Source organism: Phasianus colchicus, chromosome 1 (assembly GCF_987193195.1).
Source record: "Phasianus colchicus chromosome 1, bPhaCol1.hap1.1, whole genome shotgun sequence".
NCBI classification, from domain to species: Eukaryota; Metazoa; Chordata; class Aves; order Galliformes; family Phasianidae; genus Phasianus; species Phasianus colchicus.
The window spans coordinates 169,484,003-169,498,451 of NC_143436.1; the positions used below are offsets into that span (position 1 = coordinate 169,484,003).

General features: G+C 35.5%; 1 protein-coding gene across 5 annotated transcripts in view; it reads left to right on the forward strand.

Moving 5' to 3' along the window:
* The window catches only part of LRCH1 (leucine rich repeats and calponin homology domain containing 1), a 121,214-nt gene that overhangs the window by 94,059 nt on the left and 12,706 nt on the right, over positions 1-14,449 (forward strand). For 3 of the 5 annotated variants that reach the window (XM_090131712.1, XM_090131732.1, XM_031615669.2), the window contains 3 exons: positions 2,844-2,953; positions 4,627-4,764; positions 5,857-5,934. In XM_090131712.1, the coding sequence (XP_089987838.1) occupies positions 2,844-2,953; positions 4,627-4,764; positions 5,857-5,934 (326 nt within the window). Of the gene's footprint in view, positions 1-2,843; positions 2,954-4,626; positions 4,765-5,856; positions 5,935-14,162; positions 14,421-14,449 lie in introns of all 5 variants that reach the window. The other 2 variants (XR_016461850.1, XR_016461851.1) reach the window with 1 other exon arrangement.

Genomic DNA, 14,449 nt, shown 5'->3' on the forward strand with positions numbered 1-14,449 from the left:
TTTTATTTAAGTGCTATTCTGGAACATAATAGAACTCCTTGGTTAAGAGTTTCTGCACGTTGAGAACCTGGGAGTTACTTCAGGACTGAAAAAAAATCATATGCTTCATTAAATAACATTTTAGTTATTTCTAATGGTTTAATTTTCACCATGCATGCTTTCATGTATCTACTAGCTGCTAGTGTTTAAATTTATCTAAATTAACAGGTAATGCTTTTGAAATGTCTTAGTTAAGTCACGTCTATGGATTGTTATGCTTCATGACAACAGTTGCTACAGCAGTTATTTTTAACAGCCTCTGTATGTTTGGATATGTATATATACAGAAGTCATAGCTGTACATATACCTCTACAAAATGTTAGGAAGCACGTATCTGCTGACACTGAGTGCTCTGTAAACAGAAGTCTATTCCAAGGTGGCAGTTTGCCCTTATGGAAAGGCACAGATTAAATGCGACTACAGTTGTGAAAATCCTGCATCTCAAGGCATGGTTATATTATTCACATTATTTCTGAGAGATCAGCACAAGAAATGATTTTAGTTACCGTGTTCATGTGCCAATGCACAGATATTACATGGTGGTGACATTGGTGAAGCTATGTAGCACACTGCAGGCATTATCTGTAGTTCTGTCCTGCATCTTCTCCCAGGAAACTCCTCCACTGTGCTACTGGGATTAAGGATAAAGGTTAGTAACTCTGTAATGTATGAGTGCTCAGATTAAAAGCAGTTTTGTTTAGCAAATGTCCTTTAATATGGCATTTCCTAAATTTACTGATTTAACAATAGAGTAACAGATTTCAGTTGCCTGAAAAAATAGTTAAATAATGACTCTGTGAGTCAAGTAATGGAAGAAAGCGTGATAACTTATTATTGTGTCTTGGTGCCTTTAGTAAGTAACCTGTGGCTATGTCAGGAGCTCCATCTTTAATAAGCAAGCAACAATTGCTTCCTGTTGGCTGAGCTACCTTAGATGGTGTCTGTTTCCTTTTGGCTAGAGAAATAGCTTATATTATTTTTACTTATTTCACCTGCCTAAAATTAGATGAGATGTCAGGTCAGTGAACTTGTCTGGGATTTCAAAATATTTCTCACACATAAACTTTGTTTTGTATATCAGGAGTCCTAGGTGCTAGAGAATGCAATTTCATGTGTTGTCTCTCTACTGAGTTTTGGACTTCAGTAACATTTTTCTTTGTCAGAATGCAGATGAAATTTCCCTCTATCAAGATCTCAATTTCTTATTTCATTATATATTTTAGGGACTGATTTTGAAAACTATCAATTGAATTGCAACCGAAATAAAAATTGAGATGCCATAATTTTCAATGGATTTACTGTGGTTATACTTGTGAGCACCTACAGTTTGACTAATTCATCTTTTTTTTTTACTGTAGGGGTAGAATTTGCTGATTTGCCCTTTAGGGAAATAAAAGACTGTTCTATTGTGTTACTGATTGACTCAGTGATTATCCTCTCTTGTCTTCTGCGATTTCAGCAAGCTGCAGTCATCCCAGATGCGGCTTCCTTCCTTTCCATCCTCTTGTTGACTACATAATAGAGGAGGAAGAGACTAATCTGGGGAAGGCTATGTTCTCCCTAGCTTCTGGCAGTCAGTTTTGTTCAGTATAATCTTAACAACCATAGCTAGAGCAAAGGGGCTTACTATTTTGAGCTTGGGATAATATTTCATGCAAATATATTGTGGAAAAACTGCTTCTAATGTGTTTAGTCCTCGGCGAGTTAACTTCCTTAGAGAGGTAGAGAAGCTTGTTACTGAATTTGATCCAAGAGTCTGTGCTGATACTTACTGTTAGCAGGAAATTTAGCCAGCTCACAAAAACCAAGGTCACTTCTAAGTCTGTGAGAAATTTCTCTAACCAGGCTGTTATATTTAATGGGTATATCTTCTCTAATAATGGCTCAGCGGGATAGAAATCTGAATCTTTAGCTGTCTTCAATTAATAAAATTAAGATTGAATGGTAGCTGTGTGTAAATCAGGTGAAAAAAGGTTTATGGGCTTTGCACTCTGTTAACTGGTACCCAGGATGTCGTGTTGCATTCAGGAGAGAGGCAGGAAATTAATAATACAGAATCCTTCTCTCTCAAGCACTGTCATTTATGTAATAATCAGGCTGGCACATAAATTGTCTGAGCAGTGACAGTTGCATTTTGTGAAACTGTAATTGAGCACACATCATCTTGTTCTTCAGACCCATTCAAAAAGTCCTTCATCAAAAGACAACATATGCATGTGTGTACATCCAGAGCTTTCATGTAATTATTCCACAGAACTATAAGTTAAATTGTTAAAGTCATACAGTCCACAGACATAGGATTGATGGGAGGGAGTACTGGGGAGTGCTTACCAATGTTATGTTCACAATATGACTTCTTAATGTAGGCAGACTTACTGAATGACTGTAAAGTTAAGTTTCTACAAATCTAGCACATTATTTTGCTTGGCAGATCATTTAAATGTAACTCTATCCAGTAAGCAGTTGCGTCCAATCTAGGAGGATGCTTGTCACAATTTGTTACACAGCTCACCATATTGTAGGAGAATTCTGCTTAAATGAAATGCTCCCTGTCAAGTTAGATCAGAATGTCTAAGGTACAATGCTAGTGCTTAATTGTCTGACAGAAGCTGCCTGTCACTATTAGGATTTGGTTAAAAAATTAAAAACTCCATTGATAATATTTGGTGCTGTTCAGAGCTGTCCACCTCATGGCAAAGAAAATTTTTGTCAGAGATGGTGCTGAAAGCTTTTGCTTCATTTAGAAACAAATAACTCAAAGTGTTGGTTTTTAAACTAAAATCTCTCCTCTTAAAAATCACAGTGTTCTTAAGACCACAAAGAAATTTGGAATCAATAGACCCACAGTTTACAATTCGGAGGAAAATGGAGCAGATGAGAGAAGAGAGAGAGCTTGTTGAACAGCTGCGTGAGGTATGTGAGTGTTGGGACAACTGTGCTGATCTAACAGTTTTTGTTTTCTTTGGGAAAGTTGCATAATTAGGAAAACATTAAAAAACAAAACAAAACAAAAACCCCAAAAGATGAGATAATATTACTTTTGTAAATAACGTGGGCGAGGCCCTTCTTGAAGTGCTTTAGTCCAGTTTGATATTTGTACATAAAGGTTTTTGCAAATGGGAAATTATCATCTGTGTTGCCTGAGTGACATGCAGTTAAAGAGTGTTCCATGTGCTGGTAGAATTAACAGCTTATGTAACTTCCTCTGAAAAGATGAAGTGATCACTTGAGAGAGAGTGATATCTATAAAGCGTTTCCTAACAACTGGAGAAGTCTTCAATCTGGCAAGTAAAAGGCATAATGAAAATTGGACAAATACAGGCATTTTTTGAATCAGATAATGAATGCTTGAAATAGGGTTGATTTTTGTCACTTGAAGGGTGCACATTCAACAGTTTTGATGTGCTAAGTGGAACAAGTCTGCTGTAGTACAGCTGATTTTGAAAAAGTGCAATTTCAACAATGACAAAAAACAGAATAGAATTGGTGTGCTAACAAAGTCTCTAATTAATTAATTCTAATAGAAAACCGTGAATTCCATTCAACAGAAACGTGTATTTTTCAGTGATGGCAAAGAAGACCTTTTCACTATTAGAAAACTTTCAGGCATGGCTTCTTTCAAGTCTACATTTAGCTATATCGTATTTTTTAGTCTTTTCAAAAGTTCAGTTTTACAGAAGACTTCATGTAACAGCATTATTCCAAATCTACAGGAACCAGGAAGTGGTAATAGAAGTGTTGTAGATGGGCTGGACTTATCATAAAAACGCACCCTAAACTCTATGGAACACTCTCCCAACATGCAAATCAGTGTTTTAAGAGAAGAAATTCTTAATTTATTATTGTGTATAAAACTGTTTGTAGCAGGTTTGCCAGTTCTCTCATAAATACCAGATGGGGGAGCATGTCATGTGCGATCATAGGTTTTGTTTTGACCTTGGATTTAGAAACCATCTTTGGTACACAGGAAATATGCAGAAAGTTGCACATAAAGAATTTGAAACGTTTTTCTAAATCTGCTGCAAATTACTTCATTTTGCAATATCAGATTCAGAACTTTGACTTGAAAGAGAATTCTTGGATATGTGTTATATCTGAATGTTTTGTCTTGCATTATGTATTGTTTCATCTGTCTAGCTCTTCATAAGTAGCTGTCAGACTACTGGGGAATAATTACCTTTTACTCTCTGCTCACAGTGTAATTCTGATTCAAAGTACTGCTGATAAAATTTGTGATGGTTAAGTGGAAGTGCTGGTGGAAGAAAGCACCCATGTGTAGTGCAATCACATTACTAATTATTTGAGTGTATGTATGTTTTGCATTTATTTTTATATACATGCATATAAAATTATGACAGCAGCATTGGAAATGTAAACTCCTTTAAAGTAAGTCTACATACTTCAGCAACCAACATAGGCTAAAGGGGCTTTGTAGTTGTTTAATAATTAGTTACCTAGCAAATGGGATTTCCAGTAAACCAAAACTGCATACTTATCTAGTAGCATGGGAGATTAGGAGAAGATATGTGCTTTTTCTTTCTTTATTAATTTCTCTGCTGAAGTGTGTACATGTTCTTCATTTGCAGAACATTGAAACAAGACTAAAAATATGTTTGCCTGAGGACCTGGGGTCTGCTCTCATGGATGGTGTAGTTCTCTGCCATTTAGTAAATCACATTCGACCTCGGTCAGTAGGAAGTATTCATGTACCTTCACCAGCAGTAGTAAGTTGAATGTTTCTTGTGTTTTTCTTTGCTTCTGTAAGGGAGGGTTGTTTAAAACAAAAGAAAAGATCCCTCACAAAACTTATTCATTTAATGTGAAATGATGCTTGCTTACATAAATTGTAACACAAAATGAGAGTTTCCAAGAAGACAGATGTTAAGAAAAAACATTTTCTGAGACATTCTCATCAAGTTTCTTTTACTGTCACTTGGTTTAAATTACTTCTGCTAAGTCTCTGATGAAGATATGACATTGCCAAAATACACAAAACTGAGTTCCTGGTGTAAAATCTTGAAGTTCTGTTGCTGACTTGAATTATTATCTGTAATAGTAAATATTTTAAAACCATTTTCATTTTTTTCAGCTTTGTATCGATGGTATTCTCTTGCTAGAAACAGCTTTCAAATGACTTGAGCCTTGGAAATTAGTCCTTTAAAATCCCTGATGTTATTGTGAATTCTGGGTTTAAATTGGGTATTCAGTAGTTACTCTTGTTTCATGTCTTGTATTGAACAAGTAAAATAATGATTTGGGTGGTATTGTTCGTTGTTTTTTTTTTTTTTACTAACATGGTATTTCTGTAAGTTGTGGAATTATAGTCCCTAGAGAGATAAGTTTTAAACAGCAACAGGAAATTTCTTCTTCAGACATGAAAATTGTGTATAGCTACTTTATATTTGTGTGTACATAAAGCATGAAAAAATGTAAAAGCTATATTACATTGATGTAATAATGTACATTGAAATGTGTCATGAGTTTTTTGCTATCCAGAAAAATAAATGTGTTCTGTCACAGAACATGAGGTTTTAGAACCTCACAAGCTGGAGATTAATAAACAGAGACTTAAATGTGTTGATGACTTTTCTATATAAAAGCATATAGTATCCACAGCTTTCATACTGTGATTGTATTTGAATGTTTTTATAAAGATGGGGAGAAAAAAAAAAGGCTGAGTAAAATTATATGCTTTGTTTTCAGGAGAAATATAATGGAAATGGTGCATCGATACAGTAACACAAAAGATAAATTTATTGACTGAATGAATTTATTGATTTCTTTTGCTATAATGTTTTTTTTTCCTGTTTCTGCAGCCTAAACTTAGCATGGCCAAATGCAGGAGAAATGTTGAAAATTTCCTGGATGCATGTAGAAAACTGGGGATACCAGAGGTAATTTAATTGTCTACCATTTCCAGATGATAGAAAATGTAGTGTGTGAATTTCTGAAAGTTGAAGGATAGCTTTATGAAATAGCAGTTATCAACAGTAAAGACTTGATTTCATTTTTTAAATTGTATGATTTAATGCTGCTTTAGTGCATTTACGTGTTTGATGCTACAGCATTTCAGAATGCAAATTCTGTCTTGAATTTGTAATTTAGTATTATCCCCAGCACAGCCTTATATCTGCACTAAGGAATATGGGTATGGCAAATGGGTAATAGGAAGGCTGTAATTAAGCACAAGTTTACTCATTTTTCTGTATGCAACTGTAACTACATTTTTACCTACTGCTTTTAGAGGATGGGCTTCATTCTTTTTAACTGATGATTTTTCCTCCTTTACCATGTGACATACTCAATAGTATATATTGTGAAAGTGACTAATAACACACTCGTACTGAAACACTTCTGCAGTGATGGGAAGAAAACCATTCTGTGTGTTAAGGATGGAATGGACCTGTGAGAGAGTTTGTCCTATATACATAAAGTTGTGGAAATAGGGAAATTGCAGATCATGCTGTTTTCTGCTTTCCATTTAAGGAGAGTAGCATTCATTGGGTAATCTGTTCTCAAATTAATAAGGAAAAATGCCCTTATAAATAATGTAGTGAATTATGGAGTTTCATTGGGAATTGTTTGAAGATTCTTTTATGGTCTAGAAGCATGCTTTAAAAAATTTTTGATTTAAAATATTGGATCCTGAAAATAATGTAGAAGTGTTTTACAACGTCTTTTTAATTGAAAACATGAAAATTGCATGATGTAGTTCCTTTTTTTTTTTGCATACATATGGCACTATGATTAAGACTGAATGATTTTTAGCCTATATTTCAAGAATGCTGGAATAGAAGGACATTCTGTCTGTCTTCCTCCTCTGCCACCTCTTTGGGAACAGATGATACTGCGAAGATTTCACACTGGAAAAGAATTCCAGTTTTATTTATATTTTTATCTACATTTTAGCACTTCATTTGGAGGAAATCAGAAGTAACAGTTCATTTTTGCTATTTGTAGGAATTTTGAGGGGGAGACTTAACCTTACTACTCTAGAGAATGATTCATAATCAGTGTGATGAATTCAGTGTTACAGGCTGGCCTCTAAGCTGTCATTAAGTAATTTATGATGTTCGAACTATTTAAAATTTCATTAAAATTTTGTTTCAAAGAAGATGAAGAATAATAAGTTCACAATCTCGGTGCTGTGGGTTTATGGACAAAGTAGGTATGGAGTGTTTGTTAATCTGCCCTATTGTCTTGTGATACATTACAAATTATTCACTGAATTAGAATTCACGTCAGGTTCTTTTCCTGGGAAAGAAAAGGCTGAGAGCAGTTGTTGTGAAGAGTTCTTTCAAAAACAGAAATAAAAGAGAAAATTTTAGAAATCTTTGCACCCCATATCATAGAAAGGTAAGCCAACTTGTACACTTTTTTTTTTTTAAATTAGTTCATAGAATCATAGAATGGCCTGGGTTGAAAAGGACCACAATGATCATGTAGTTTCAACCCCCCTGCTATGTGCAGGGTCGCCAACCAGCAGATGCCCAGAGCCACATCCAGCCTGGCCTTGAATGCCTCCAGGGATGGGGCATCCACAACCTCCTTGGGCAACCTGTTCCAGTGCGTCAACACCCTCTGGGTGAAAAACTTTCTCCTGATATTTAACCTAAATCTTCACTGACTTAGTTTAAAGCCATTCCCCCTTGTCGTATCACTACCCACTCTTGTTAACAGATCTGGATCTCTGTAAATAAACTTTCTGGAAGCACACCTTTGTTTTCTGAAAATAGGCTTTTTTGATGTATTTATTGCTCTGCTTTAAAACTTGCATTAAAATTAATGTAGAATTTTTGAAGTTTTGGGCGAGTATTTTATTAAAGCTTTTTTTGTTGCACAGACCCTTAAGTAAAATATCAAATCTTATCGATATGATTTATAAACTATCCGTCCTTATGAATCTAAAGAAGCATTACCATCTCTTGAGGGGAAAAACTAATGCACTTAAATGCTAAGTGAACTGCTTGCAATTCTAAATTTATGATAAGTACTCTGAGAACATATTTGATTCAGTGCTGGTAATTGGCAAATATATGTTTGCTACATGTTGTGAAAATCCATTGTGTTCTAGAACTAGGTGGTAGATAATAGAATGTTTCTGTGTGCTGGAGGGAGGGGAATAAGGAATATGAAGTTGTGTACCAACTGGCAGGAAGTTTTTGAAGAGCTGCTGATGGTATGTTTACTGCTGCTTCACCTTGCTACCTCTGAACAATGCAGCAAAAGGAATCAGTGAACCCTTCCCCTTTTTTGGAAAGTATCTTATTTGGAGAGATGTTTTGCTGATGGATCCTAATACAGACAGGTTTTTTGTTTGTTTGCTTGTTTGTAATACTTAGGTTTAATTCTCAAGAATTAGCTTGAAAATACTGGTGGATTTTTTGTTTGCTTTTTGAGGATTTCAAATTGTCATAGATCCAGTTGTTTACCTATGGAATGGAGTAAAGCACACACTTTTTCACGAACTCCACAGCTTTAAAATAATATACTATCAAATCATGTAAAAAGCAAACCAGAAATCAGCTATTGTAGTTACTGTGCTGGTGTGAATGGTTTCTTACAGAGTCCATGGTTTTCAGCATTCGATTCTTGTGTTAGAATTGCTCTCTCCAAAAAGATTCTGGAAAACTTTTCTGCTAGGGCAGAAAAATTTAGTAGGCATCCAGATCCACGTGTGTCATGATGAGCCTCAGGGCTTGATGTCTTGACCAAAGGCATAAAAACAGAATAAAGGAAAGAGAGCTTTTCTATGACCTCATATGTAGATGATTCTGAGATTACTTGTGCCAGCTGATACAGCAAATCTGTTAATTACCAGAGGAGAATTTCAGTACAGTGGGTCACCCATTAAGATCACTTTGTTAGTGATCATATGATGCTCCTGATCTTATGCAGGGGGATGTTTTAAGGGTATGACTGACCTTTTAATAAGCAACTAAATAGCATGGCTCTTACTGTACAAGTCATCTAAGGAAAGAGTGAGAATAGCAAGTAGGACAAGCAGAATATGTCCAATTTTGCCACTTTTTTCCTCTAGGGCCTCTTTGATTTCCAAGGAATCATAAATCTTTGTAAGCTATCATTTTTGGAAACAAAAAAATTGTTCTTGATATGAAGAAGTGGTAGTGGCAGATAAGCATCTGAAATCCTGAGGACAATATATTATGCAGTGCCCATGAACTACAACCTTACTTACTAAGAAAAATATGAAAGAAAACTGTATTTCACACTGCTGACTAAAAACTGAAATTGCCTAATCTCTTCTTCCTCTTAGAAGAGGAGGCTCAGGGGAGACCTTATTGCTCTCTATAACTACCTGAAGGGAGGTTGTAACGAGCTGGGGGTCGGCCTCTTCTCTCGTGTAACTGGTGATAGGACTAGAGGGAATGGTTTCAAGCTTCGCCAGGGAAGATTCAGGCTGGATATTAGGAAATACTACTTCTCTGAAAGGGTGGTCAGGCACTGGAATGGGCTGCCCAGGGAGGTGGTGGAGTCACCGACCCTGGAGGTGTTCAAAGAACGTTTGGATGTTGTGTTGAGGGATATGGTTTAATGAGAACCATTGGTGACAGGTGGATGGTTGGACTGGATGATCTTATAGGTCTTTTCCAACCTTAGTGATTCTGTGATTCTGTGATTCTGTGATTCTTTAACAACTGTAGAATGGCACGTTCCTGATTTTTGGCTGATACTGATTACACGAACAATTGGAAGCAATGTGGCAAGTAGGAGTGCCTGTCCTTTCAGAATGATGTGCTGGGAATGGATTGTCAGTGTCATGTGAACCCACTACTGACACCAACTGTATTGCTTACCATGACCACCTGTATTGCACCTACCATCTCATACTTTCTGGGATTCAAAAATAAAGCTATTTTTTAGCTTTAGTCCCAATTCTAATGCAGTTCTGTTCTTAGTGACACCTTATCTTGGAGGCATTAAAAGTGATCAGGAGAGTCTGAATTACTGTAACATGAGTATATATGTAATGTTATGAAAATATTTAGGTCTCTATTTGGGAGAATATGACTCTAATAAAAACTAGCAACAGTCACAACAATATGACAATATTCATATACATTTGTTAGTTAGAAGAAGAAATTCTCATCTAATTGAGAGATTCATTCACATTCTGAAAATATTGTGTCATTTTTTTTACCAATTCCACATTAGAATATGTATTTATTCTGGTAGCAAAGTAGACTATTTTAATCTACATATCAGTAATATAATTTAGCATTAGTTTTCATTCCTCCTAGTTGTCATTTGTACTACTCCATTTTCTTAGACACTTCTGTTGATGTTAGCAAAAGTTTGTATTCAAAGCAAAAGAGCAGCTGAGTTATGGTGGGCTGAATAATGCTTTCCTACAAGTAGGAAAGCTAAGTTTCCTTAGACAAAAACAAAGCTGTAAATGCAGAGTCTTATTTGAAAGGCAAAAATTGTGCAAGTTTTGGTATGCATTTTTACTAATAGTCAGTGAACAAATATGGCATATCAGATGTAGGACTTTCTAAACACCTTGGCAAAAAAGAAATTAAGCAAATTACTTTCAATGTTTGTGAACCAGATGCAGAAGTTATCTTTCTACATAGACACAAATTATTTCTTACAATCAGCAGTTTACACCAGTGTAATATTTTAACAGTGTGGACACTTGAGATTCTTTTAATGCTTTATGGAACCACTTTACTTCAAAGAAATTAAGTAGAGGAGTTACTTTTGAGAAAAGGTAAGACAGGCTTTCCTTACACATACACAGCTTGTGAATCTTATGTAACTTGAAACAAAGATAGGCATGGGTTATCATCATTAATATTACAATGGTAATTCCTCTTGATAAAAGATGGTGATAAATAATTTCACAGCTGGCTATTACAGCAGATTTACTGAGCTCCTGTGTTTCAGCATGTTAATAGGGGCGAGCAGCATTTAGTAAGACATACAGTTATTTCTTAGGTGGGAATGGGAATCTTCTGCAATGTTTTCCAAGTTTTCAGTCAGCTATTTGGACTACACATATTGAACGGATAGGAGTGATGGTAAGAAATTGCTTTTTTGATATAAAATAACCTCATGAAGACTCAAGTTACAAAAGACTTCAGTGTGACCATTTTGGGGACTTCAGAATCCTGCAGATGAGGTGATTACTGCATCTCACCTCCTCTGAAAACCAATTTCACTTTGCTACGTCAGCCAAAATTTTTCTCAAGATGACTTATTTGTGTCACTGTAGGAATTACTAATTAAGTAAAACAATCAGGGAAAAAAACAGTAGCTTGTTTTGTATTCTAAAGCAAAGTAAAACAATCAACTAGTTCATCTAGTAATCACATTTCTCATTTTAATGCAAGGTATGTTTTCATTGCTGCTTATGTTTCTCTTCTGATCAATTCACATAATCAGTTACTTTTCCATAGTTTCATCATGAGACATCCATGGCGGTACAGTAAGTTTTATCAGGTAGGACACCTTTCTCCACCCTTTCATTCTTTGCTCAGTAATAAATGCTATTTGCCCTACAGTACAGAGTTAAGTGGCTCAGTATTCCAGTTGCAGTATTTAAATCCTAATTATGAGATTCCTTCATTAGTGTTTTGAGTACAGTGCGTAGGCACTACAGACTTCATTCTTTCATCTGGTTCAGAAAACTTACCCTTGTTTTTTTTTTATTTTTTTTTTTTTAGGATCAAAATCTTGGGGGGTTGGTTTTGAAATGTGCATATCTGTTTTCACAGTCACTGCAGGAGCACGTAGAATGAGAGTGGTTTCTGCACACAAACAGCTGGTTGTGCTTTTGTCATTCATTATTTTCTTTCTGTGTTTATTCTGCATGCATGATTTTGGCAGCTGCCTGATATAACCATGTAGCATCCTGGACCTGACAAGTCAGTGCATAAATGTAATGGTAAAGCGATACAAATCTTTTTAGTACTTACTAGTTGATTTCAGTCTCTCAAATGAGAAGGACAATGCTTGAGGTGGGTGGATGGTTGCTTATTTGTTTACCTTTGGGTGGGGGTTGCACTGAAGTAAATATCACATATTTTTTCACTATCTCTTGATATCGTATTTTAGTTTGGTATACTCATTTCACTACATGTGTAAAATTATGGTAACTTCTAGAGTTGTGTTACAGAAGTTTAAAATGCGTGTATATTTTAGTTAAGGTGAGAGTGTAACAGCAAATTATTAATTGTTGCAGGACACAAATGTAAGCAACAGTGATCAGAAGTTTCTAAGGCTTTCACAGATGTCACTGAATTTCACTAAAGCACTGCATGACAGTTTCGTAGGAAGTTTTTTCAGCATGTGTTGGCTGTTTTTGTATGCTTTAGCATCTCCTGTGTATTTCTCAGTGTCTTAATCTCTGGGTAGCAAGTTTTTAGGTCTTGTTTTAAAGAATGAAAAATCAACCTATTACCAGCTCTCCTTCCCTAACTCCAAAATTACTTCCTTCTTCATTTGACTGCAGTACAGACTGTTTTCAGATATGGTTGGTTTCTTTCCTGACAAAAACTAAAAAAAAAAAAAAAAGCCTCGTTTTAAAGTTCGTGATGGTTTTACAGAAGTTAGAGTTTAAAGTATCTAAGGTATTTCTTTTGGAATATGTTTGTGGCAAGTATGAAATAAGTCTCGTATGTCATTTTGAATGAAAGCAGCATTTACTGGGCTGATTAGTGTCTTTAGTGGAAGTACAATGCATTATTACACAGTCAACGAGTTGTTTCTTTATTGTTTCTTTAAACTGAAATTAGTTTTTCTGGTAAGCAGCTTACAGACATAGATGTTGAATGCAGTACTTGACCTCTCTCACTTTTAAACAACATTGGCATGTTTTGTTCTATCTTTGAGGTTTCATCCTTAAAAAACAAAGCAGAAGCCAAATATAACTGCATCAGCATTTAATATTGCTCTAAATAACATTACTGTTAAGAAATACCAACCTTGTCCTAGGCAGTGTTTGTCCCCTTCCATGTGTCAGCTGGCCTAAGTAATATTAAAGTTTTACAGTTTCACTCATTTTCAGTTTCACTCATCGCTTTTCAGGATAGAAAAGCTTTTTAAATATCTTAAAGGTTAATTTCTTCCTAGCTAGACATTGAAACATCACAGTAACAGAAAACAGGCATCTGAACTGGAACGTCTGCCTTTGTTTATTGGGAGCACTGTCAGTGCATTAAGCAAGTGAAACTGAGAAACTACTTCAGAAACACAATATTCCTCCTAAACGTAATCTTTTTCCTTACTTGTGTATTTTCTTTCATAAATACTGACCTTCATTGATAGTAAATTCTCCTTTGCATTGGAAAATGGTATAATATTTGCTGCATTTTGAAAGTACATGTTGTTGTTTGGGTTGGTGTAATATTAAATATTCTGTGTATCAGTATTATTTTTGCATATAATGCTTCATTTTGTATAGCTAGCTTAAGATACTTCATGAAGTCAATGGTACTTTGCAAAAAGAATATAGAAGTTAACCTGCTAATACATTTTTAAAATGCTAGTTTAATGTAGTGTCTAATTCTTCAGCTTAGAAACTTTACTAAAGTTAATGATAGTCAGTCGATGATGTTCTCAGTTTTCATCCCACGGTATCATTTTAAAGTGGTATTTGAATACCAGATTCTAGATTGTATGTTATGTTAGAGAATGTTACATACTTCTAACAGTTAAGTATTTTCTTTCCCTGAGATTTCATGCTGCTGCTGCTGCTTGTACTTTTAACAGCTTTCTAACCCACTGTCTGCTATTGTATAAGTGAGATTTTACAGCTGTTTCCATGTAAGCATTTAAGGCATACAGCGAAAGGTGTTGTAGATCCCATTGGGTTAAGTGGATCGCATACACCCTCCCACACCTCTGGACATAACTTTGGAAGAGTCTGAAGGGCTGAGCTCTTCTAACTTGACTTCCTGATATTGTACTGCAGCCTCGTTATATAGAGGAAACCAAAGAAAGCTGGGGTGCCTAGCAACTAAGGCAATATTAGGAAGAAACTATTCCTACGTGTTTATGCTAGAATATTGTGATAATTTATCAATATCTTTATATTTTTGTATTTTTAATTTTATGCACTGTTTTTTTCTGTTCTAATGGCTGCCCTTCGGGATAGGCTGACCTCTGCTCTCCGTATGACATCCTGCAGTCGGATATTCGTCACATTCGAAAGACTGTTGACACTCTGCTCGCCCTCGGGGAGAAACCCCCACAATCAACTTCTACCTTTCGCTCCTGGGATCTATTAGGCTTTTGTCTTTTCCACATACTTTTTGTAGTCTTGATGTTTATAACTTATCACTGGAATGTGCTAACAGCATAACCTGTTCGCATGTGCACACAAACTTTCTGCTTTGTCTCTGACAAATTACAGGTACTTAATTTCCTTCCTTTGTCTTACAA